The sequence below is a fragment of the Onychostruthus taczanowskii genome, unplaced genomic scaffold (genome assembly GCF_017590055.1).
Source record: "Onychostruthus taczanowskii isolate IOZ18803 unplaced genomic scaffold, ASM1759005v1 scaffold23, whole genome shotgun sequence".
NCBI lineage: Eukaryota > Metazoa > Chordata > Aves > Passeriformes > Passeridae > Onychostruthus > Onychostruthus taczanowskii.
Window position 1 is genome coordinate 9,747,904 of NW_024499573.1, and position 27,138 is coordinate 9,775,041.

At 42.0% G+C, this 27,138-nt stretch overlaps 2 protein-coding genes across 2 annotated transcripts in view; both read left to right on the forward strand.

Moving 5' to 3' along the window:
* LOC121336311 (RNA helicase Mov10l1-like) overlaps positions 1 to 3,912 on the forward strand; it is a 40,188-nt gene extending 36,276 nt beyond the window's left edge. Inside the window, exons 19-20 of the mRNA XM_041405328.1 lie at positions 2,228 to 2,358; positions 3,317 to 3,912. Coding sequence (XP_041261262.1) covers positions 2,228 to 2,358; positions 3,317 to 3,912 — 727 coding nt within the window. The remainder of the gene's footprint in view (positions 1 to 2,227; positions 2,359 to 3,316) is intronic.
* Positions 3,913 to 4,452: 540 nt separating this feature from the next.
* PANX2 (pannexin 2) lies at positions 4,453 to 25,255 on the forward strand. Its single transcript, XM_041405465.1, has 3 exons — positions 4,453 to 4,678; positions 21,575 to 23,026; positions 24,894 to 25,255. The coding sequence occupies exons 1-3, from the start codon at positions 4,453 to 4,455 to the stop codon at positions 25,253 to 25,255; spliced, it is 2,040 nt and encodes a 679-aa protein (XP_041261399.1).
* Positions 25,256 to 27,138: the final 1,883 nt, after the last annotated feature.

Here is a 27,138-nt window from a genome sequence, read left to right on the forward strand (position 1 = left end):
AGAGAAGCTCCACAAGTGCTTCCTAGTCCTTCTGCTCCTTGACAGTGTTAACAGGGAAACTGTATCCTTTCCATAAATTCAGCCTGAGGAACTGCATGAAAGATTCTTGGTAGCATGACCAATTTTAAAACCTTCAGATTAAAAGGCAGCAATTCTCACGTTACTGGGAACTGATAAGGACAAGGACAGTACACAGTCACCCTTAGGGAAATGGCTAAGCTAAGACAAGCTGTAATATAAGAGACAGTGAGTGGGATTTATGTGTAAACTCTGGACACCTACAATGTGTAAATGATTCATCTCATTTGGAAGAGAACATCTACGTTTGGTCACATGAACTGCACTGTTACATTTAGCTATTTCTCCTCCTACGTGATTCAGGAATAGTGCTCTGCAATACCTCGCTCAGGCACCTTCGTATTTGGATAGATAAATCTCACACCACATCTAGAGGTAGTATCCCTCTGCTTAGAAGGTAAATTCTAGGTGCTACAAGCGTCCCTGTCAGAATTTGAAATGAATCTCACTTTTTCTCATTTGCTTTTGAATTTCTGAACCTTCACAACTGCAGAAAACAAGACTTATAAAAGACCCACACTTTACCTTCTATAATCAGCATTTTCTATGTGATAACAAGTGATTTATTCAAACTAAAAACTAATACTTCTTTTTTGATCTTTTGTTAGAACTAATTAGAATTCCTTCCCATGACTTTCCACTTTGATCTGTAAATCAATTTCTGACCCTACCAGCAACTTGTGAAATATTTATTAGCACAGGAATATTATCACAGCCTGATTATTGTCTAGATCACCCAGCAGCATACATGCCAGGATGTTATTACTGAGAAACTTGGCTGTGGTGTTTAGCTGTAAATTGTGACAGTAATTTTCCATGTCCCACACTCTGCCTTACTACAGGTTTTTGTTTACCCATGTTCTGGTCTGACAGTACCATTCCATCTTGCCTGTCTCTTTGGCTTGCTGTACAGACATAATCTTGCAAAGCAGGATTACAAAATCAATATGATTAAATCAAATCATGGTATTATAATGAAGCAAGCTTCATAAGAGAAATTTTAATCACTCATGGATGTCACTTTTATTTTAAAAGCAGAGTGTCTGATTTATGGTTATTCTATGCCTTGGATATTAAATGTGGAACTAGATATAATTTAAGGGGAAGATATAACAGGTGTCTACAGAAGTATATGCATCATGGAAAAGATGGGTAAGGACTGATCCAGATACATTCCCATAGGGGCCTGTCTAATTTTATGATTTGATTACATTTGAAGCAAACAGAACAAGGTAGGTTTGATACAATGGATGATATATCCAAAGGTTGTAGGCCTTTGGAATTCCTTAATAAAGAGGCTGTGGATGCCAGAAATTTACACAGTCCCAACAGGAGACCAGAAAAATACCCTGAGATCTTCTGGGGGTTATCAAACCATCACAAGCTCAGGAAATTCCCTCAATATTGTTGGAAGCTGGGACAGTTAGGGAAAGGCATCAACACAGGGTACCTCATTTTAACACTTCCTCAACTGACAGTTGCAGCCACATTTGGAGATGTAAGGGACTAGATGGCCACTCCTAAGTTTGTAAAGTTTGTAGATGTTTAGACCAAGATTCCTCAGAAATGGTTACTAGAGCTGGCATTATTTCTTCATGGAAAAACAAGGGCAAGCATCTAGAGTCAGCAGCTAGACAGCACATGAGTGCTAAGGGCTTAGGTAGGGGAGGATAGGAGAAATACCACAGGCAGTTTCTGAAAACAAAAAGCAAGCTGATTGTTTTGAATTAAGTAAGTGGATGGGTGAAAGAGGATTCAAAAAGAAGATGACAATAGTGAGAGTTAGAAAAGTGGCCTTTCAGCTGCAGTCTCAAGGAGCAGGACAAGATTGTCAACAGCAGACAAATCATGGAGAAACAATTACAATGTTGAAAGTCTGAGCAAAAGTTTTGTACATCAGCTGTGCTGCCTCAGGCTGTCAGTGCCATGCTCAGTATCATCCCTCTGGCAGCAGCAGTAACAAGTGCATAAGGTATTTTAGTTCTTTGTTGTTGGAATGGAAAGCTCTTATATTAGAGGCTGATAAAATACAAATGTAGTCCAAATGCAGCTAGAGCAAGAGAAATTGATGCATCTATCCCTCATCACAGACAGCTAGGACTATTGAGGCTTGAAGCCTGACCCAGAAACTGTCCCCACTTTTCCTCAGCTGTGGGAACAACACAGGCTATACTCTGTTCCCAAGTTCACCACACCAGGATCCTCACTGCTCTGCCTCCTACCTTGCCCTGCCTGGGGTACAGCTGGTGACCAAGAACTCTCTGCTGCACTACATCACAAGTACCCACTGTACCTGGACAAGGGCATAAGAAAAGGGTACCTCTCCTCTCTGCCCTCTGCCTATGAGGCAGATACTGCGTGTCAGTCCTTACAGAAGACCAACAGAGGCAGAGCCCATGGAGGATTAGAAGCAGGGAAAGTGAAATGAGTGATGGTTACAGGTTCAGGTTCTATTGCCTTCTGATCTTCAGTACTCTTCAGGAGCATGTGGCACTGACAGCTTTGTGTCTGCTGCCTGGGATTCTTGTTCAGTCACCATCAGGACATCCCTCTGGCCTTGCTCATTATCTCCCTGCCTGGATGGAACGAACCCTGACAAGAAGAATTATTTAAAACTTGCACCCAATATTTAAACTTGACTAATAAACACAACCATCATATTGTTCACAGTGACCAGATAAATGAAAATTTCAAGGCAAAGAAAAATCCCTGCTTACTCATGTGAGTTGCACATGACAGCTACAAATCTTTGCGAGAAATATCAGCAATATTTGTTTATCTCTGTTTTTTATCTAAGTACTGCTAAATATAAAATCCACAAACAAGAAGCAGGATCTGTGACCTGGAGCTTTTGTGTGAACACCATTGCTGCAGGCTATGATGCAGCACGTATGGCCTCCTTTGGTGCTGTGTAGCTTTTTCCCAGAGTGTTAATGCGTGCTCCGCTCCCAGCCTGTTCCAGAGAAGGACAGCAAGGTCCGGCCATCTCTGTAAGACCCAGGTCTGGACACCATGAGGCTGTGGGTGAAAGCTGCCCTCTGCATGTTCGGCAAGTCCTCTGCTCCTAGGCTGTTTCACCAGGTGTGGCCGACCCCACAAGTGCTTTAAAAAGACAGCATTTGGAAAGGCTTTCTATTGGCAGCACTGAAATCCCGACGTGCCCGCAGATCCAAGACCTTCAGGGCCCGCCTGGGTGAGGGTTTCCCTTTCCCTCATCGCTACCCTCTCTGTCCCTCAGCCGCGGGAGCTCCCGCGTACCCGGGCCTGAGCTGCCGTGTGCGGGCTCCGGGAAGGAGAAGGGAGGGAGCCCGCGCCTCGTCCTGCCGGGACCGCCTGTGCCGGTGCCGAGACCCTCCCAGGGCCGGCGCCGCCAGTGTCCCCCGGGCCGGGCCCGAGACCCTCCCAGGGCCGGTGCCGCCAGTGTCCCCCGGGCCGGGCCCGAGACCCTCCCAGGGCCGCCGTTGCCCGCCGCGTTCCCCGGGCCGCCCGGCGCATGCGCCTTGCCGCCGCCGCGCGGTGCTCCTGCGGAGACGCGGGCGCCGGGGCCGCGGCCGCGACGTGTTGCGCTCGGAGCCCCGCATGGGCTGTGCCGCACCGGCTGCTGCGGCCGCGCCGCTCCCGGCCGCCCTGCTGCGGCCGCGCCCCGCTCCGCAGGCTCCAGCTGTTCGCTGGGATGCCTTAAAGGACCTCTGCGTTCCTGCAGTTCATTCCGGGCTGCTCTTGCCTCCTCCTCCTCCCCACGGCTGCGAGCCCCTTCTTGAACTGCTCCTCACGCTGTCGCTGCTCGGAGCAGGCGGGCATTTCCATGCGAGCGCCAGCCGCCCGCTGCTGTAACGTGCATCAGCACATCAGCCACCTCCCGCTCCGAACCCGGAGCGATTTCATTACTTGTCGTGGTGCAGGGACCATTTTTCGGCAGGAAGGTCCAGTGTAAGTGTATTTTCGGCTTCCGCTCTTCTGTACCGGCCATCGGTTTTGTTCACCATCCCCCGGGAGCCGAGGGAACCGAAGTTGCCAGGTAAATGCCCCCTTCCTTGTCTGCAGCACTTCGGGAGGCGGCTCCGGTCTGCCGGGTTGCATGGCTGCTGCGCCGCTGTTGTACAGCACGGGTTCGGAGCAGAGGCAGCGCTCAGTGGCACAGCTGTCACCGGGCATCTCGTGTCGCCGCCCGTCTCTCGTGATATGGCTCCGCACGGCTGCGGGGAGCGGGAGGCTGTCGTGCTGCCCGGGCCGGCGGGGCCGGGGCAGCGCACGGTGCCGCTGCGGCAGCGCGGCCCCGCCGTCACCGCTGTCGGTGTTGTCCCCGCAGGCCGGGCGGGCGCCGCCCGTCCCCGGGGAAGCCCGGCGGCGTGAGGCCGCCCGCCGCCGCTGCTTATGCAACACATCATCGATAACCACCCCGACATGGCCACGGCGCTGCTGGCGGGCGAGAAGCTGAAGGAGCTCATCCTGCCGGGGCAGCAGGATGACAAGGCGGGCGCGCTGGCCGCTCTGCTGCTCCAGCTGAAGCTGGAGCTGCCCTTCGACCGCGTGGTCACCATCGGGACCGTCCTCATCCCCATCCTCCTCGTCACCCTCGTCTTCACCAAGAACTTTGCCGGTAAGGGCGGCAGGACGGGCAGGGTCGTGTCCCGGTGCATGCTAAACGAGACCTGGTGCTGGGGGATGACAGCCAGCCCTCGCCTTGGCGGGTGGGGACAGCGGCAGGGCGGCAGTGGCCGCTGCCTGAGAGCCACTTGTGCTCAGGAGGCCGCCGCTGCCCCTGTCGTGCCAGGACAGGGGTGTCGCCTTGCTGGGCAGGGTAGTGGTGTCGCCGTCCAGGCCGGTCCCTAACGGGGACAGCTGCTGCCTCTTTCTTGGCCGGCCGGCGAGGGGTGGGGAGGTGCTGGTGGTGCCCAGCAGCAGGTGAGAGCTGGCATGGGTGACAGGGCAGGTTAATGCTTGAGGCAGATCCTGGACAGGTCCTGAGCTGGACCTGGCTGATGTCAGGCATTGTCCTGATGTCGCTTCAGGCATCTACAGCATGTTAACTGGTCTGCCAGGGAGAGGCTGATGCTCTCATGGAGACTGATACTATATATGGATCCCCATGCAGTGTGCTTTGCCGGATTGTGACACTGGAAATCACTGGTATCTGTGTCTGCTGAGGTCATCTTGCATAAACTGGTAACAGTTTAAAAAGCCTGGTTTGAATGCCCATCACCACCAGTCTCAGAAGGTCAAGTTTTGGTGAGCCTTGAAAACTACTGATCCAGTAAAGTGTTAGGACACCTTTTGGGCCACTAGCATATGTGTAAACATTGTTTTGCTGAGTGGATTGTAGGCTTGATGAGTGTAGCTGCCAGTGCATGACTGCCTTTAATGTCCCTTGAAGCTCCATACTGAAAATCCATGGGAAATTATTGGTGTTTTAATATGCAGGGCTGACCTGGCAGTCTGTAGCTTGTGAGGTTGGTGAGAATTGGCTGTACTTAACCAGCTTAAACATACCAACATCAGGCTCTTGCTTTGTGTGCTTCTTTGGGATTGACTTACAGTCCTTAACACTTATTTTCATTATGAGGTGAAGTTAAATCATCTAGAAGTATAACTGCTTACAAATGGTGTCGTGAGATTTTTCTTAATCATAGTTAAAACTTTTTCATCTACCTCAGTTTTTTAAAAAATAGTTTTATAGCTCAGGATCTTCAACCACAGTTAATAAGAACCTCATCTTTTGGATGCTCTTCTGGAGGTGTCTTGGAGAAACCATGTTTACATGGTACATGAAAACTGGCTCTTCATAGCAACTGAAAGACAGGTTTCAAGGTCACCTTTGAGGATCCTCTGTGGGGTGCAAAAGTTTTGTGAAAAGAAAAGTTCTCTGCAGAGAACTAAGCTAACAAAAAGGCAGTCCTACAGCAGCTCACGAGAGTGCATCCTTACATATATACTTTCATACTGTTTGAGGCGTACAGATTTGAGCCTCAGTCGGCCTAAAGACAGCCTTGGATGCAGGCAGGGTCATGCCCCCTTCACGTGTGTTCCTTGACACAGGGCAGGATTGCTAGCAGAAGCCCCTAGGTGCCTCACTGCTTGGTCAGACAGCAGCAGCTTTCTCCGTATGAAGAAGTCATCTGAGGCTGCAGATGGTAGAGAAGTATCAAGTCTGAGACTCAGATTTATAAAGTGACTCTCCCTCTGCAAGGCTAAACTGTAGTCCCACATACAGAACAAAGAGGACCTGTTGAATTTGCTCGCATCTCCCTGTGCTTCTGCTGTTGAGTTTATTTTGTGCTGTGGAAGACTATTACCTAGGCTCACACTTGTGTTCCAGATTTGTTTTTCAGAAGGACTAAAAGCAGTGTCACTTATGTCTACTTATGGGCTGTGTATGCTGATTTGACCCAGTAAGATTGAGAGCAGTAGCCTATTGTGTCCTGCCAGGACAAAATTTATAAGGTAACACAGAAAACACCCTTACATCTCTGGGAAAATGTGGGAAAATGTTCTTCTCTCATATGATGTCATGTGTGTTCAGATGGTCTGCAGTTAGAAAAATAATATGAGAAAATGAAAAAATTATGCAAGAGAATGTAATTGAAAAAGTCTAAGGATCTAATAAAACTAAATAGATAATTTTTAAGCTTACGTCAAAGAGTTCCAGGTTAGTGAATTCAATTCTGCTTCCACAGAGTTCAAGAGAAAAACTTACATTAATTTTAATGTGATCTTAATCAGACGTTGCTCTTTTAATGAAACAGTATTTACTCAGACTTCTTTGCTAAGTCATGCATGTCCAGATACCCTGGTAATAACAATAGTTCAGCTGGATTCATGTTTACTACTGATTCTACAGTTTGTGTTGTTTCACCCATGCACTGTCACCAACCTTGAAAAAAAATCTAACTTTGTTTGCTTTGGATACTGCTTCTTCTGTGCAATTTAAATAGTAGCTATGCAAGTACAAACTTTGCTGGTGTAAGGTACCTACTGCCTTTTGGTTGTGAATACATAATAGCTTTCCAAACTTTGCTTTGGGCCCTTGTGTGCTTTTCTGATACTTGCCCTTATTTCTCATTTCTGTTAATGATACCCAGTGCAAGCTATGTGAAGATACCATCATGCCACTAAACTGAAAACAACCCCCTTTTCTGGGGTCTATACCATCTTACTTAATCAGTATTGGTAAAGCTTTTGGAACAATGGTGTGTGCACTCAAGACATGAAAATGTAGTTGTCTAAAATAAGTGGTTTCTCAAAACTTTTTTTCTGAGGATTGGCAGAACCCTCATGATCAGTGGGTAGAGGAGGTCAGAGCCTCTTATCTAGTTTGTCTGTGTGCAAAGTGCAGCTGAAAGTCAAGACCAGTCTGTCCAACAAGCCTGGTGAGAATTGGTCCTGCAGGGTGGGTGTCCTGCCCTGGGGGTGCAGAGGGCACCCCACCATCCTGGGAAGCCTGGGAGTCCCCACGCAGCAGTAAGTCTGCTGGGGCCAGAGCCTGCAAGGAAGCACGTATGAAAGCAAAGTTCAGCCCTTCATCAGAAGACAAAGAAAGAGCATGGTGTTTATTTAAAAGTTTGTAATTGACAACCTTAAAAGTCATTATGACTGTAGTATAATGTATTGTATGCTCTGTTTTGCCTGTGACTGCAGATAAAGCTACCTAGTTAATTATTTTGTTTTAGTACCATGGGAAAAGTCATTGTTTTGGTAAATGCATGTGCTCTTCATGTAAGTGATTTGTTTGCCCTTGAGTTGGAGTGTTCTGATCTTTAAATTTCTTTTGAGAAATTTAATGACAAATTACTGTTTTGGTAGCATAAGAGGCAAGACCTAATTATTTAGCAGATTCTATGCCAATATTGTGAAAAAATCACAATTCATCTGAACTTAATGTGTTACAAAAGACTTTGAATTAGATATTGTGCTTTTCTTCTATTACATGTATCATAAAGTCAAGGAGCTGTTTGGGTCAGAAGGTGCTGTAAAGATCATCTAGTCAACTCCCTGCCACGGACATGGATGCCTTCCCTTAGACCAGGCTACTCAAAGCCCTGTCCAGCCTGGCCTTGAACAGTGCCTTGAAGAGATGGGACATCCACAACTTCTCTGGACAGTCTGTTCCAGTGCCTCACCACCCTCACAGTAAAGAATTTCTTCCTTGTGTTCCATCTAAAGCTACCCTTTTCCAGTTTAAAACCATTCTCCTGAGATACAGGCCCTGCTAAAAGTCTGTCCCCATCATTCTCAAAAGCCTCCTTTAAGTACTGAAAGGCCTCAGTTAGGTCTTCCTGGAATCTTTTGTTTTCCAGGCCAGACAGCCCCAGTTCTCTCAGCCTGTCACAGAAGTTCTCCATCCCTGTGGTCATTTTCAGGTCCCTCTGGTCTCACTCGGGCAGATGTTTCCTGAGCAGAGGGTTCCAGAGCTGGGTGCAGTACTGCATGTGCAGTCCCACGAGAACACAGTGGAGGCTCTCAACCTGCTGGCCACACTCCACGCTGTGCAGCCCTGCATGCTTGGTGTCCTTCCAGTGTGTCTTGAGGTGGGAGGAGAGGTTGTCATCCTTGGTGTGCTTTTGCTCTATAAATGAATCTGTAACGTGGCTAAAATATATTGGGAGATAAGGTTTTGTTTCCATACGTCACTACTAGGTGGCAGTGCATTCGGGGTGAAATTGAGCTCTCTGCAGGAGCAAGGCAAAGGGCAGACACTTTGCTAGGATGTGCTCCTGAAAGTTAAATTCAGGCTGCAAAGGAGACAGCAAGAATTTGACCGCTGAATTCAATGGGGACAAGAGTTCACTCTGATGGCTGAAGTAAGATACGATTCTTGCACTGACCCCCACTTCCTAAAGTTTTTTCACCGGAGGAAAGAAAGTCATGTAGCTAACCTCCTACAGTGTCATTTCTGAGTCTCCTAATTCTCCTTTGTTTTTCGAGCAAGCCAGTGTGATTCCAGAAAGGAGACCCATAGAAAGTTAATTAAAATAAATCTATGAGCCATATTTTTACTGAGCGTAAGATCATCATAAAGTCATCTAGGAGTGATATTCAGCTACCCAACACAAAGAAAGCCCACATCAGCACTCACAAAAGAAGAATGAATATTATTTCCCTTTCTAAAACTCAACCATGAATGGACTTCATACAAAACTAGCATATCCTCTATTTAGAGGCCAATGTATGATGACCTTGAGGATAATAAGGAAAGTTTTTGAGGCATTTTCTCTCACCTAGTGGGTGGAATCTATATTTAACCATGAGTTTTCTGGCTTCCTGGAGTCAGAGGGCTCTCAGAAGGCAGCATAGGCTAAAGGATATCTCTCCAATAGCAGTGTCCTTGTTAAGGTAACAGTGTGTGCAGCGGGTGGTTCCAAGGGAACATTGGTTTGATCTGTTCTTGTTTGAAAATTACTGCTTTAAAGATAACAACTAAATTTTTTATTTAAATATGAGATCAAATATGTCTGAAATTCTGTCAGAACAGTGACATAACCCCCATCACAGTCTTAAGCATCTTCTGGAGCGCTCATGAGATGTGTATGCAGTGCTTTGCAGAGATCCATGCTTGTATTTGACTCTCTGGAGGTTTGATTTCTCACACGGAGCTTTTTGTTTCCTAGCAGTTAGTTATTCCTGTGCAAATTAGAAGTAAAATACAACCAGTATGAGCAGAGAGTCCAGATTTGATAGTACTGCGCTGTCCCAGTGTATGAATGGGTGACTATACCAGGTACTGCCTTGGAGGTAAAGCAAATTTTATGTCTGTTAGTATAGGCTGTCACATTTGTCTTTCCATTTTAGTTGCATTGAAGCCTCCTGGATTGTTCTCTTTCCTATGATAAAAGTTTTGGGATTCTTTTTATTGGAAGTGTTTCTTTGTTAACCTAAGTCAGCCTTAGGTTAATATTTAATGAAAAAAATGGTAATACACCAAATTTAATTAAATTTTAGAAGGTAAGGATTTAAGGTACATAGTCTTAGTCCAGCTGTAGTCTGTGTTGGTTTTCAGTTTATAACATTTTTTTAGTTATAAATTTTCAGTATCTCTTGTCAAGGCATGGTCAGTCTGGAATGGTATGGATATAGAGAAACAAGATCAGTCCATCAGCCTTTCCATTTTCACTTCCTTTCCAAAATGCACAGAATGTGGGGTGTTAGGCTGCCAGTTTGAGGTGGGTCTGTTTGATGTTCCGTGCTTTTTATCCTTCACTCTCCCTGGTTTTGCCATGGCATCAGTACACACAAGCTGCAGCCACAAGTAGGATGCTGCTGGGTCAGCACCTGCTGTATCCTCTCCTCCATGACTGGGAATGGTGCTGCAGCAGCAGGTGGCAGCCTTTGGTGTTGAGTGTCTCATGGCATTTGCTGAATTTCAGGACACTGTTCTCTAATCCAGTAGGTATTGAGAGACATTTGGCTTTCATGATGTGCTGCTTAGTTCTTTTGTATCACTTCATGCTTTTAGTGACGGGTTGAAATATTCCAGTGTTGTGCTGGGTTGAGAAGCAACCCATCAATAATATCTGTGGGAAGTTCTGTCTGTAAGGGACCAGAGAGTGGTGCATCCCAAAGGAGATTACGTTGCTGGTTTTGTTGTGTTATCTTCATAATATTGAAATATTTTGGTTTCCAAACTGATGTTGTAATGGTATTGCTAAGTCATATCCCTCTAGTACAGTGCCTCACGCTTTCTATTCACAGTGAATTATTCTTTCCATATTGCAGTCATGTTTGCTTTTCCCACCCAAGCTGTTAAATGCCGGTACTTTATTAAAATAAAGCAGAGCATTCATCCAGTTGATTTTTATACTTTAGTCAAAAGCCAGGCTTTGGCATTGGTTTTCTTACTAGGTTCTTAAAACAGTGCCTGCAAAATAAAAAAGAGGTTGCTCAAAAATACTGTATTTCTTTGTCTCTTAGCAGTTGTGTAGTTCAGCCCTCTACCATCTTTCTGCTAGAAAATTTTCATAAGAAAGCAATGGAAGGAAACAATGTTTAATGACTGAAGTATCACTTCAAGGTTTTATGTTACATTTTCTGTAATTATTTGTATAAGCAATGCTTATATTACTGTATAATACAGTATACACATGAGTTCAATGTCTTTCTCAATTTTCACCCTACAGTATGTTTGAAATAGCATATGTCAGATTTTTATATTATGAGATGGAGTTTTATTTTGTATTTCTGGTCACTTTTCTAATTTGTATTTGTTTTGAATTGTGTCAGGATAATTACAAATGCTTATTTAGGTGACTTACCTAATAGATGGCTTTCGATCTTTCCATTTTTTCTCTCCAACTGCACTTGAAGAAAGTGAAGATGGCATTTTCCCAAGTGACTTTGTTAGAACTAAGAGTACAGATCCGGATTGTTTAGTGTATGACAAACTGATGACACTGGTGCAGAAATTGTTCTGAGGTGATATTTGCAGAGAAAACAGAATCTAGGGAGTGTAACAGTACCACTTAAGTGCTTTCTTAGGATGTATTTTTAGAAAGGGTTGAAGTGATGCAAGTACCCACAGGCTGGCTGCAGTCTGGCTGCTGGCTGTTCACATTGCTGGTGGGATTTTTCCCAGAGGATGAGGGCCCTTTACACTCACACAAACTCGAGGTGTGCACAAGATACACTAGCTGGGACTCTGTGAGTTTTGATCATTTAAAGATTTGCAATTACACAGGTGAATGGGGAATAGGACAGTATTCTTGAGCAAATGCATGAGCCATGCAGGCTCCACTGCAGTTCCTAATGACTGCAGATATTTTTTCTGTCATAAATTCCATTTCTCAGACTTCATCAACACACATACATCACCATTTTTTAGTTATGTCTTTAATGACCTGTTTGCATTGTTAACCCCTTCATTTTTTCAAATGTCATATGTGGGAAGAGGTCCAAAATACGGATGAATTTTGGCTTACTACATGCTTTCAGATAACCAACAGACTTGAACAGATGGTCAAAAATATTTTTCTTTAAGAGTTACTTAATTTATTCACCTTTGACAAAAGGAAACCTTGTGAATAAATGAAGAGTAAGGTCAAGACTGTTTTTCAAAGCTACCCTGAAGTATTTGAGGCTCTTTGTTGTTTCTAAACTAGATAGAAATCATGCATCCATGATGTAGAGGAAATTTCAGCTTGCGTGGTTTCTTAGGTCTGTAAAAGTCTTCAGGAAGAATCTGCATCATCACTGAGTTCCTTGGGTCCTCTCATTATTAAAAATAGCTGCAGTGGATACCCTCAGTACGTGTATATGTTTAATTACAAAAGCTGAATAATTTCACAGTAGACCAGCATAATTCTTGTAGATTCCTTCTTTTCCACATTATACAGGATTTATTCTAAGAAAACCATTGAAATCAGGACACATATTTGCATCATTGGGGATTTTGTCCCCGGCATGTATTATACTCTTGCATTTGAATGGGGAAGTGCAGCTGTTCACTGGGATAGCAAGCACAGTTAGCGAGCTCTGGGGGTTTGTGTGCTTTTCTTTAGTGGCACCAAGCCTGTCATGCAGGCTCAGAGTTCATGGAGTAGTGCTGCAGCCAGGTGCTGAGATGTGTGGTGTGGTTTTTGCAGCTCAGAGCTCCATGGCTGTTTCTGGAGTTTCAGTTTAATTTTAGTTTTATGATGAAGTAATTACTTCACATTTTGAAGTTGCGGTACCTTATCTTCTGTGAGAGCCATGTTTTCTTCAGGAGGTCAGGAGACCTCTACACTGGAAGTGGCAGAGCCCTTGGGAGCCTCGGGTGGTGCATTGTTCTGTCTCTTCTGGGATGAATCCATACAGTTCTGATACTTCACAAAACCCAACTTCTCTACACATGAGGAACCAGTTTTCCAAGAGCAGTAGACCAGCCGTCTCTGCCCTCTAAATACTATGTTATTAAAATAATGTTATTACCCAGTGAGCTAACTGTAGGTTCCTTTTCTTTTTTTCAATATGAACTTTTCTGGGTGCTGTGTTTATGCCAAAAGGTACTTAATACAAGCCATCTTTTTAATATCTAGTCATTAAATAATAATAATGCAATAGAACAAACTGTGGTTGTATTTTGTACTTGACCCTTGATTTAAGACGCCACCATTGTTCATGTATTATCAGTTTCACTGGATTCTCATGATTCATTTCATTTCAGCATTTATTCTTGCAGTTTACTTTAGGTGTTACTGCAGTCCACATTATACTGTCTGAGTGCATGTAGTTGCTTTGGGGTTCCATCTCCAACAGGCAATTTTTGACCTCTGCAAAACATTAAAATATTATTTTCACACCTTACTACTTCTATGCAGAAGATCTGTACATCACTGAAATTCCACTCACCTCCTCATGCAAGCACTAAATTGAAAAGTAAACATTATTCAGATCTCTTTCGTGGGACTGACTGCATGGCTGAATTTTATTAATTATATTTAGATTAATACATTCCTTTAAATTCAGATCTAACCTTCCCTCAAATCTTGGCACCAACAGTCAGTCATATAAATAAGCTCTCTTTTAAGTGACTTTACCACCACGTGGTAGAGGTCAGCTCATGACTGAGGACACATTCCTCTATAGGAGCAGCCTAAGGGATTTCATCCAAGTGTTTCTGCACCTTCCTCATGACAGGGGCTATTTCCAGCACACCAGACAAGCAGGAGTCTGTTTTTCCTGACTAACCTGGGCAGGTGTACAAAGCCTGAAGCCTCAGATTTCCAGCTACTTTTAGAAGAGACAGAGTCTATTACATAAAGGGAATATGGTTCTGTGAATTCATATATACACTAGGAGAGTGCACTGTTAATTCATTGATTCTACAGATCCAAAATATATGCAGTTCGAGCAGCAGTCCTGCAAGGCAAAAAGACCCAAATTGGAAATACAGGGAGGCCTGCTGCTACCCTCGCACTTCAGTTACCCTTGTGGGTGAACCATTGCCAGTCAGTCTTTGAAATTGCTTATCTACATCTCACTCTTTATGACTAATCCTTGCAGAGTATAGGCCAATGAAGCCTAATAGCTGCAGTGGTTTCCTGTCTCATTTATTTAGGGACTTTCTTTTCAAGATTTTTTTCTTAAACAGGACAAGTTGTTTCAGAGATTGGGCAAAAAAGGCTTTGCTGATCATGGAGAAATTTGTACCTTAGGAAGACTTCATGGGCATGGAACCTGTATTCAGTCTGGAAAGAATATTCCCTAAGAAAGGTAAAGGTATTGCCTTTTTATTTCAGTAAAACTAGTAATTCTTAATAATTAGCTGGCTAAGTTGAGGCTTAGTTTGATGGATGTTTTCTCATTCATAAGAGTAAACTCAGTGAGTTAAATAGGACTGTATGACACACAAAATTAATTTCAGGGATCCATCCTTACCCTGTACTAATTTCTAACCTTTAAATATCCTTTAAATAAAATTGTTGAAATAAACTAGTTAAATTCAGTGAGTTTTTCCTTTTGCTGACAGTTAATTAGCTAGCATATGTTAAAATTATTCGAAGCAGAATTAGGTATTCCTTGTGGACTGTGTGACTGGGATGGAAGACATGTATACTGTTTAGATAATATTTTACTTTCTTAGACTACATTTTCAACCTCAGTAACATAAATGTTCTTTATTTGTTTTTCCAGAGAGAAGAGGATCCAGGACATTTCTTCTTTTCCATTTAAAAATTGCTGAAAAATAAATTATTTCTGTTTCTAAAAATAAACAGTTTGCTACCTGCTTTCTTGTGCAATCCTTTTAGTACCCTAGATGAATGAGGCATGTATGTCAGATTGCTTACATGTATGTGCCACAAAGCAGTGTAAGGAATACCCTTGTTAAATACTGGCATTTATCACTGAATTCAGGGAGTTTATGATTTATTTTGTCTATTAGAAATGTGTGTACTGGGAAGTGATGGGCAGGGAGATTCAGAGATTCTACCTAACTGTTGAATTTCTCCTTGGAGACAAGTGGAGAGGACTACACAAGGAGTGCTTCAGAGATCTTGACTGGATTGCCAGCTTATCTTCACAGGCAGGCTGGGCACAGGAGTGAGGATGATTTAGAGCTCTCTTCAAGAGGGCAGAGTGCCAGTTGCTAGGAACACTAGGCTAGCATGAGTGTGCAGTATATTTAACTCAGTAAGTGTAGTTATCACTATACCTACCTGATACTTAGCTAGGGTCTCCAGCTAGAGTGGTTAGGCACTTGTCCAGAGGCTGGGAGATCCAGCCTGCTCAGCAGCACCTAATCACCAGTTCTGCTGCCCACACCCTGTGTGGGGTAGTGGCAGTCACACTGAATGTTAACTAGATCCTTGAAGCCTTCACACAAGAAGGCTTCCTTTGCCTTGAATTGAATACTTACCTTTGCCTTGAATTGAATTCTTGCCTTGAAGATTTTTCATAATTTTTTTACATTTTTGTATTATATTTTCTCAAAACTGTTTCATTTTTTCTGTCTGCTAGAAAATTTTACTGTTTCTTTTGCTCTACTCAATTATTACATTGGAATGCTAAATAATGCATTTCAGTGGGAAGATTAATGAAGTGTGATTTCTTCTCTTAGAGTAAATTCTGAAAGCTGGAGGTCACAGGAAGCATATACAATTTGTTATCATGGTTTATATTTTGGCAAATATACTTTATTCCACTGATAATGCAGTAGGTATAAAAAATCATTTGCCCTGTTATGTAGGAGCATATACATATGTTTATTATTAGTATTATTATTTTCTTTTTTTTGTAATGCCTACCAAAGCACTCTAAATGTGTTGTCTACCTTTATTTAAATAAATTTTGCTCATAATAATATTTTAGAAGCTTTATAACTACAACATCATATCTTCAAAGAGAGATGCATATGCCAGATTTTATGCACTGTTAGTAATCACATTGACTTAAGGGAAATGCCCAATGCCTGCAGTTGCTTAAGTATTTTCAGGAGCAGGTCTGACTTTTTATAGCATTGAATGCTAAGAGATGTCAGTTTTACTTTTATTTTTAAGTGGTGAGTGTGTTAGATGCAATTCACATGCTTTCCCAGGAAGACTTGTAAAATCTTAACTTTGAATAGACTATGGAGGGTGATGCGCATCTACAGTTTCACCATGTCTTCTTGGCAGTGTCATTTTAGGCCACATTTCTTGCAAAGTGTTTCTTGTTATAGATGGGCAAATACATGCACACACGCCCCTCCCACGGCCTCCTTGGTGAGCTGTGCTTCAGCATCTCTTCCCTCTGTTGAGGTGCAGTACTGAGGCCTGAGCTCCAGCCACATGTATGTCTGTGACAGCCTTCTAGCTGTATTTTACTGGATGTGTTCTTAATGCAACTGGCCATTGCATTCATTTTCTGAAATGGCTGTTTCTCAAAAATGAAAAAAAAAATACTGCTACATGGATCAGCCATTCTTGCTGGACATGACCTAAAGAAGATGAAAATTCACTTTGAGGGCAATCAAGCATTGTCCCTGCCTGAGCAGGATGCAGGGGCAGGTTGAATAGCCTCTGTTTTGAAGTTTTCAGATTGACAAAGCCCTAATCAAGCTGGTCTGAAGTCAGTCCTGACTCTGCTTTGAGTGGGATGTGGGACTCAGCATTTCTATGATTTTGCATTGGGGTATATTTTCAAGAAATGGTCTAGGAACAGCAGTCTGGTAACTCCATTTCCACATCTGAGATTCATTTCTGTAGTGGAAAGTTTTCAAGGGTTCCAACCCCAAACCTCAGCATTCTGGCCCCTTCCTTGAGGAATCCAGAACTTGGAATATTATAACTCCAGTTTAAAATTTAGCAGTTTTATTTTTATTAACATATAATTCATGCCTAACACTTGCAGCCTGAAAAAATGGTGTTTAATTCAGGGCCTCTCAAAGAGGACAGTTGAATGTATATCACAGTATATGGAGGTTGGGGAGCAGGAGGTGGCTGACCTTGCATTGGGAGCGGTAGGAGTGGGAGCATGTGCCTGCAGGAAGCCCACAGGCATTTCTCCAAGCCTTTTCTAAAAGCAGCAGACTTGACAGCTCCTAGCTTCAGGACTTTGACTTCACTCCTTTCCATACTGTCTGGATTCTCTCTAAAGAGTTTTTTTGGGCACAACCCCTTCCTTTATCCCTCTCCCTACCTTGAGTGTCTTCTGCAGCCATGCACTTCCATTCCCTTGAGGTACGACTTCTGTACCACAGTACCTCCCTCAAGTCACTTCTCTCCCTTTCAGAAATGCTTAAAATGATGGGATGGAGTGAGATGTTGCAGAATGGAGCATGTGAAAAAACTTCTCTGCCAAGGGATTTTAATTTCTCAAGTGTCATAACACAATCAGTTGTATTACACAACTAAGTAGTTCTGTGTTGTTTATTTCGTCTTGATTGCATGTCTGAAAAATGCAGTCAGATCTCTCTCATACCTTATCCTACAGGACAGTTCTGTGGATTTCTAGAAGCTACTTAGGTGCATAGTGAGCAGGATAAAATGTAAAATGTATTTATGTACAATTGTTGAAAACATCTGACATACTGAAAAAAGGGAAATGAAGTTTGTTATTGTGCATGTTTAGGCTTAAGTTAATATTTTTAAAAAATCACATATCACCATCAAAGCCTTTTTTTTTTTCCCAATGTAGTAATTATTAGGAATACATCTTTCAAGGAGCAGAGAGACAGATTATTTTTATGGGCTGTAGATTAGATAACATTGAGAGGATGACCAATCTACTCAGCCATATTAATGCTCCCCAACTTTTAAAAATTTTCTTTACAATACTTTATTCATTACCATATGCAGTTAAATTGTGGCGTCTCAAGGAAGAGCTGTTTCATGGTGGCTGGAATGGCTATATGAAAAAGGACCTTCACAAATTGTGTAAGAATTTTCAGGATGAAAGAAGAGTATCAGTAGAAACTTTCTATATTTATGAATATAAAGTTAAAAGCAAATGCAATTTTTATATTGCATGATCCAACATCAGAGCTATGATTTTAACACCATTGCAACCTTTTTTTAATGCTTCTTACCTATCAGGAGAACATTCTAAAACAAAGAAATAAAAAAAATCTGCTGTGTCTTGAAACTGCATTAAGCAGAGGTCTCACAGCTAAGTGAGTTATATGTGTGAGAACAACTTGTTCCTCTGCTGTCCTCATCAGATCTGTGTGTTAATATGCAGCTATAGATCACTGCCAGCTTTCATAACAGGATTAGTTATTGACATGGTGCTTTTCTTTTTCATTAATTAATGATGGACACAGGCTGCAGCAGAGAAGAAACAGCCCCATACCCTACTACACCTGGATCAAACACCTTCAGGGTGTTTGTTAAATGCCAGGTTAAATGCTGCCACTGTCTAAGAAGTAACATTCGCAAAAGCTAACTCAAAACCTGGTGTGGATCCTGCTTGGCAGCCTCTTGTCAGTGCAGAGAGACAGATTCTTTGTCCAGGCAACAGCTAAATGAGTCTTTTGCTTTGAATCACTTCAGAAGGGAATTCCTCTCTTCTCAGTTGTCTGGACCATTTTCTAGGGGAAGGAGCTTCCAGGTTTGATGCAATGCTTTGTGAGTCAAGTCCTCTGATGAGAGGGTTAAGCTAAATATCCCTGTGGAATAACTTCACCTAAATTTATGGCAGTCTCTGACAGTAAATACAGCTCAAAGATAATGCTAAGAGAGGTTGTGGCAGTGCCATCCCTGGAAGTGTTCAAGGCAAGGCTGGATGGGGTTTTGGGTAGCCTGGTCTAGTGGAAGGTGTCCCTGCCCATGGTAGGGGGGCTGGGACTAGATGATCTCTAAGATCCCTTCCAGCCCAAACCAGTCTGTGGTTCTAATATTATATTAGAAAATACTATTTGAATGTTGGAACCCCACTGCTCTCACTTCAGTCAGTTATCCGAAGTCCCACTGGCTCCACAGAGGATTTGTTTTTGTTTGAAGGGTCTTCGGGTTTACGTTACATAATGAAAATCATGCTAATTTTGCAAATATGCAAAGAAAATACTAGATTAGTAGCAACAAGGTACAAAACATTGATTAAGAGTGGGACACCGTGCTCGGCTGGCCAAATAAATTAGAATCTTTTACAACCTCACAGAAAATTGGGTCAGATAAAAACAAGTTTAACAGAGGAAAAGAGACCAAATTCCTCTCAAGTGACGTTTGCTTTTCCCACTGTTTGGGACAGCCTCATTTTGTAGCCTGTAATGCAGCTCGTCAGTCCAAACTGGACTTCTGAAGCTCTTTAGACTTTTTTCACCAAAGCAGTGGCAATGGATGGAGTGCATTAGTCTATCAGTGATCTGTTCAATATAAATGTAAAATGTTAAGATATTTTCATTTGTTTCTTTTTTTTTTTTTTTAATTTATAAAGGAAAAATATATTGGATTGTTGTTGTATATATATACAATTTTGGCAACAGTCACCCTAGCTTTTGGGTCTCAGTGAAGACAACTGAAAGAACTAATCAGTTTATTTGATAGTAGTAACTGATGCAGGAATGAGAAGATAATCCTTATGGCTGATTTGTAGGAATACTTGCTGCTGTTTTCCCAAGTATTTGTGGTGTTGAGACCTAGAAGAAATGAACTCATGTCTGCCACAGAAAACTTGCTTTCATACTGGAAAGTTCTACTGGGCTTAGGGATACCCAATTAAAAAAATTTCAGCTTATGAGAAACATAGCATTCTGCTTTGCCTTTTTTTTACCCCATGGGAACATTTTTGCGCAGGATTCTGTTTGGCCTCCTGGGGAATTTTACCATAAGTCTTTGATAGTAGGAGATTAAGCTTTTTGTATGCATCCCTTCATGGGTAGGTTTGGGAGGCCGTGTAATTACGAAACCGAGGGAGTCAATGAGCAATTTTCTTATTACATATATCTGCAAGTACATAAAAATAGTCTAAATGGAAGTGCTTCAAGCTATTCTCTGAGACTGAAGTTAGATAATTTTAAAATAGTCTTCAAAAATTACATTTAAATATTTGCAGGGTGTACTCACTTTCCATGCTGTCTTGAGTAGCAGCATTTATTCTGTCAACTCTGTTTAAGTTGGTAGCATTAATTCTCTCTAGGTCACAGAAGAGGTTTATACCTCCACTCCAAAGAACTCACTTTTGCTTTGCTCACGTGTGAAAAGTAACTGGTCAAGTAAGGAGTCATTTTTTAAGCCAGAAAGATTAGGGGGAGTTGCCTGTCTATTAATTTTTAATATTCTATTTCTTGTTATCAATATGGTATTTTTTGTTTTCATTTTTATTATAAAGAGAACAGTGCCACCATGCTTTTCCAGGGAGCTGTTCTTGATCTGAATTGTAGACTACATTCAGAGCCAGAGCAGGCTTGGTGTTCTTGAGTGGTTCTCAAGTCAAAAGAGCATGCCTCCTCCTCCTCCTCCATCCATTCTGGGATGTTTGTTAAAGGTGTACCAGAACACTGTAAAATATATTCTCTTTGTTCTACCTGTCAAAACATGAAAACATGGTCTTCCTCTTTGAATAAGATGTCTTCATAATGGTCATTGTTCTCGGGGGAATTGATGCTGCTTTAGCTTTCGCAAGTTTTTCTCTCTCATGTATTGCTAGGAAAAAAAAATCATGTATAATTTATCTACTGGGTCAGGACCTTTATCTCAACATTCTGATGATGACGGTGAAATACAAATGTTTAGAAGGAGTGTTAAAATAGGCAAGTATGTGGTAATTTCCTTTGACAAACCCTTCTGTCCTCCAGCAGAATATGACTGAAACATTTTCTGAGAGAAAAATTGCATCACTGTGAATTTAATAATCCTTGCTATACTTTTTCTCCTATTACTTTTTCTGATTTCTTTCTTGATCCACAGTATTTGTTTCTTCCATAATACTGTCTGAGGGCAATTTGCATTTCATTACACATTGTGTAAAAATCCCAAAGTTGCAATTACAAATGTAGAATTAAATTTTCTTAGCCAAAAAATTGTTAACACACCAGATTCTGTCCTGGTCAGTCGCACTTTTATTCAAGAATATTTGCTGAGAGGAATACAGTTGACTAAATCCTTGTATGTCTCGAGTTTCATTTTTTCCTATCATATCAAATGAGTTGACTTTGTTAATAATTATTAAAAACATTGTCTTAAGCTATGTCTAACTTTTTTCTATATAGAAGAATGCTTAGCTGGGATGAACCTTATATTTCATCCCATTTTCAGCATTTGCATGGAACATCCTCGGCTGCTGGCTTTGTAGCGAATATTAGGTCTTTTAGCTTTACAGAGTTTACATCACAGTTGCTTAGGATGTTGTTTTCAGAGAGGTCATTAAACCAAAATATATATTTCTTGCTGACATTTCTAACTCAGGCTCATTCTAAAACTTTCAGGTAAATAGTTTTGCCGTAGGGTTTGTGAGGATGTGTGTGCAGACTGAGCTGGCTAATAGATGTGGAGGGCTTAATGGTCATGTGAAGATACAGTAAAATAAAATTGATATAATTTGAAATGTTTATTTTCCAGAGCCCCTTTTGTAGGTTAAATGCACAGCAGTGACTTTTCTCTCTGTTATACAGAGGAGCCAATATACTGTTACACACCACACAACTTCACCCGCGATCAAGCCTTGTATGCCCGAGGATATTGTTGGACAGAATTAAAAGATGCCTTGCCAGGAGTTGATGCCAGCCACTGGCCCTCCTTGTTTGAGCATAAGTTCCTACCTTATGCACTGCTGGCTTTTGCTGGGATAATGTACATTCCAGCTTTGGGCTGGGAATTTCTGGCCTCCACTCGACTGACTTCGGAGCTTAATTTTTTGCTTCAGGAGATCGATAACTGCTACCACCGTGCAGCTGAAGGGCGGGCACCAAAAATAGAGAAACAGATTCAGTCCAAAGGCCCAGGGATAACAGAGAGAGAGAAAAGAGAAATAATTGAGAATGCAGAGAAGGAAAAAAGCCCTGAGCAGAACTTGTTTGAGAAATATCTGGAAAGAAGAGGACGAAGTAATTTTTTAGCTAAGCTTTATCTTGCAAGACATCTGTTCATCATCTTTTTAAGCATCATACCAATCACATACTTATCCACCTACTATGCTACACAGAAGCAAAATGAATTTACGTGTGCACTAGGTGAGCCTCCAGACAAAACTAGCAGCTCCAAATTGCACATCAGAGTGAACTGTAAACTGCCATCTGTCCAGCTCCAGCGGATTATTGCTGGTGTAGATATTGTTCTCCTCTGCTTCATGAACTTGATAATCCTCATCAACTTGATTCACCTCTTCATATTTCGCAAGTCTAACTTCATATTTGATAAACTGAACAAAGTAGGAATCAAGACCAAGAAACAGTGGCAGAAGTCCCAGTTTTGTGATATTAATATTTTGGCCATGTTTTGTAATGAAAATAGGGACCACATAAAATCACTGAACCGTCTGGATTTTATTACAAATGAAAGCGATCTGATGTACGACAACGTGGTGCGCCAGCTGCTCGCGGCACTGGCCCAGTCCAACCACGATGCCACTCCGACCATGCGTGATTCAGGGATTCAGACCATAGACCCAAGCGTTGATCCAGCAGACATCGATGCTAATGAACAGCTCATCATTAAGAGGCCAAGGAAGAAGATGAAATGGATCCCAACTACCAATCCCCTTCCGCAGCCATTCAAGGAGCAGTTAGCCATTATGAAGGTTGAGAACCACAAGCCTGACAAACCGAAGCCTGTGCGGAGAAAAACAGCGACAGACAGCCTTATAGCTCCTTTGCTGGAGTCTGCTGCAAAAACCTCACAGCAATCGTCCGCTCACAAGAGCGAGCCAAACGCCATCCCAAGCACAAGCAGTGAAAAAAAGCACACACGGCACTTTTCCTTGGATGTTCATCCATATATACTCAGTAGCAAAAAACCCAAGCCAGAGGTTCAAGCCATCCCCTCGATGCCTACGTCAAAAAGCCAAGAGGGTGGATTTTTAAACCAGGAAGAGAATGTTGTAGTGCATGTTACCTCCTCTCTCAAAGGTACAGTATGCCATAATGCCCATACCACCTCCACAGGCCATAATTTACATAGCAATCTTAAGGAACTCAGAAACTGTTTGACCTACCTTGCTAGATTTGGAGATAGCTAGTAGATAGTAATCTCAAAGTTTGCAGGTCTCAGAAATAGAGGTTCTCTCTCTTTAACAACTGTAGGGAGGGTAAGGATTATTACAAGTGGAGCTGTACAAAACAGGCTGCAGGCTGTTGGTGTGGGTAATGTTTCAAATGTAAGCAGATTTTCACAACTGCAAATGTGATCATGCCTTGCCAAGGAAATGAGGAGCGTTCGGCTTCCATGATACCCTTCCTGCTCCACCAGCACCTGGCATGTTTCAAACCTGCCTTATTTTCAAGTCGTATGGGAACTGCCATGGTACATGACCTGAGCAGTAACAGCCCCTTAGGGGTGTGTGGGTGACTACTAATGGCAGTTAAAGCTGCCTGTGGAAAAAAGATCTCTTAGACTACCAACTCTCAGGGGTTGTCATATGTTTGTCACCTAGAAAATCAAAACTCAGCTTGTTGGCATTGTTCTTCACACACATTTTAAACTGCCCTGTGTCTTATGTGGACCAGAGGATGGATGCTCTGAAGTGTTGGTGCTGGTCAGGGGTTCAGGATTTCTGCCATTCCCTTCCCATGTGGCCTCACAGGAGATGCTCTTTCTGTGCCTCAGTTCCCTGGGGGTCTTGTAAATCCTGTCCCTTTCTTAACTCAAGGGAGTGTTCCAAATATATCAGTAATTGCTGTGAGCTAGGATGATGAGGAAAGCCATTTGAACATTACAAAAAGTGATAGATCAGTAAATAAACTGATAGACAGATATCTTCTTGTTTATTTTTGTAAGCTACTGACATAAGAAAGAAGCACAATGCAGTTGAAGTTACAGAAAAATCTGTACGTACTTAAAGCAATGGCTCTCATCTCATTACAAGCTAAGACCTCCCTCTGGGCTTCGACAGACTGACCTCTACCGTCACCCCACTGCCCAGCAAAGAAGTGATTTGAGGTATAAAAGTTTCTGTCACTTCCAAATCCCTATGCTCCTTAGAGTCCTGCAACTCCCCAATGTGCATGTGAGCTATTCTACAGCATTCTTTATCCAGTCACCTGCTCTGATTTCAACTCCTCAAAACTGCTGGGGTTTTCTGGTTCAATTACCTTAATCTAAATTAGTGCTTGAATATTTTAAGGGCAATAAATAATTATTGGAGTTTTGGGGCTCTGTGACTCCCTATTCACATTAAAAATTTTCAGCTTTGTTTTTGAGTTAGACCTACATTGCAGTCCATCAGGTAAGGCAGACTTATAAATTCTGGAAAGAGACTTCAGTTTATGACAAATTGCTGAGTTCCTTCTAAAGACAAGTGGCTTACAATGTGTAACCACTGTTTTTTCCCACTGAAAATATCAATGCCTTTTGTATTCCATCCTGTGGATTTCAATAGTCATTGCATTTGTCAAAATATTAAACCATACTGTTTAAAAAACACTGGCCAGACTAGGAGGGGAATAAATATACTTTTCAGTTGGTTTTTTTTTCTTCATTTTACAAAAATACCATTCACATAAGGAAGCATGAGCATGCATAAAACAGAGTGAGATTTAGAAACCCCACTTGTTGTTTGTCCTGTTTCCCTGAGCTTAAAACCCTGTTATTTTCAAACAGTCCTGTTTGGATTTCTCAAGGGTCCTAAGAAAATTCCATTTGGGATCCTCTTCTGATCCCACTGAAATCAGTGTCGAGACTGCCAATGACTTTTATTGGTTCAGGACACTCCTCGCTGATGGACTGGAATGGTGAGAGACTACCTGTCCTTCATCTGTCTGTTTTGTTCTCTTGTAGACACCCCTCATCCTGCAAAAGAGATCCTGTACTCATCCGAGACATGCAGAACTGTGCCTGCTGCTGCGGCTTTTGTCACGTGTAACCACAACCATATAGCCACCACTGCTGCTGCCACCAGTATGGCTTTGAACCAGGTCAAGCCAGAGCCCACGCCTGCACTGAGCTGCAACCCGGCCCACCCTCTGCTGCACATCAACACGCTGTACGAGGACCATGAGGAGGAGGTATCCAACATGATGGACAATGGGATTCACTCGCCGAGCGACGCCGGGGAGATGCTCTCCATCCCCACCCCGAAGCAGATCAGGCTGGCGACGTTTGACGAGCCCATGGCGATGGTGAGCTCGGTGGAGTACTGAGGGCCCGGCCGGGCCCGGGAGCACGGCGGTGCTGGCCATGGTCCCCCAGCAATGCAACTCACTGCATGAGCATGGAGAGTTTTCTCACGGACTATAGCTTCTGGTAATAACACCAAACAGTTCTTCAGGATCACATCATAGGCACTGTCAGTCATTTGCAAAATAGGATAAAGAAAATCTGGTGGAAATAGACCTTTAACACTAAGACAACCATTAGCTCTAACTCTAAACTATAGCTTCCTGATTTAAATGGGAATTAGCACAATTTATGAACATTAAGAGTCTAATGGCATGCCACAGCAATTTTAGTGAGTGTTTAAATCCTTTGCATTCAGAATCACTGATTAAACTTAACATGGAAGTGAGGTATGCTTTTTAATGGCAGCAGTTCAATAAGAGTTCTTTTCTAGGCAGGGAGGATTTTTTTTTTTTTAATTCAGGATTATGAAAAAGTTATATGCAAGCAAAATTTTGTGTTTGTTTGTTTATTTAGCTCACTGATGTTGGGCTTGATGAAGACTTAGCTGAAAGGGCCTTACTACCACCAGCATTTAAGTGCAAAAGATTGACACACTCAATCTCTTGCATTTATAAATGAAAATACCTGAATTATGCCCCGCCCTTTAACATGCTTATATGTTTGATGGAAGATGATTAAATTAAGAGTTTATTTTTTTAAATATATTTTACCATGGAAAAAATTGCTTTAATAACTTTTCAAACCAGGTGTTACTTTTAACAAAATGTGTAGAAGAGAGTCATTGTAGCTGCTTATTTTTTCATAGTGTATTTATGAACCAGGTTAGAAACTTTCATGGGTGCTTCACTGATACGAACAATCTTACAGAGGTCATTACAAAATATCTTACAAAATGTGAAACCAGCAAACCTGTTTTCAAATAACACACAGTTAAAGAAGTCTATTAATTCAGTTCTACAGATTTGGCTAGTCCTTGATTCAGCAAAAATTAAGGCCATGGATGACACTGAAATGACTCATGTCTAAAACTAAGCACACACTGAAATGGCTTTGCTGGATCTGGGCTCTAGTGAAGGCAGACAATAATGCTGCAGTATGTGCTATCACTGATTCAGTATTTGCCATCCTTGGCTCAAAGCACATCTTCATGCCCATCTTCCTATAATTACGATATGTGTGATCTAATAGAAAACTCTAGTATAACTAAAACGTCTATTAAAAGTGTATCATGCAATAACCATTCTCAGCAAAATTATAGTGAAACAAAAAGTGACTGTGTAAAACAATATTCCTAGCTGCATTCAGAATTACAGACTGTGTGTGTTTGCTTCAAAAATATGTATAATGATAGAAAAAAATATGCAGCACAAATATGGGACTGAAATCTTGAGTTTATTTTTAATTTATTACCTCAGACATGGATATATTATACCGATATTTAATGAAAATAGTACTGAAAATAAATGCCTATTATTCTGAATATTTTAATGTGTACTACTTCCTAGCTTAGTGTTACAACCAACCTCAAAAGCAGGGTAACCGAAGTTCTTGTCAATAGATCCCTTGGGACAGATTAGAGTAAAATGACACTGAATTACCAGTGTACATTTTTGAGGCAAGTTTATTTTAAAACAAATTGGTTGCACTGGAAAGGAGGTATGTAGCCACTTCGTTTCTTCTCTGTGCAATCATAAAAAGATGACAAAGAAAATATATAAGGAGAAGAAAAAAAGAGAAGGAAAGGACAAGAGTAGATAGGGGAAGGAAAGATGTCACCACCCGTGGATCTACAAAATGACTTGATTGTTGCAATTTTGATGTCCATGGCTGGAGTCATCATGGCAGCCTTGTTCTGTTGGGGCCAGCACCCAGACAACAAAGAGTTTGACAGCTTGTATGCATT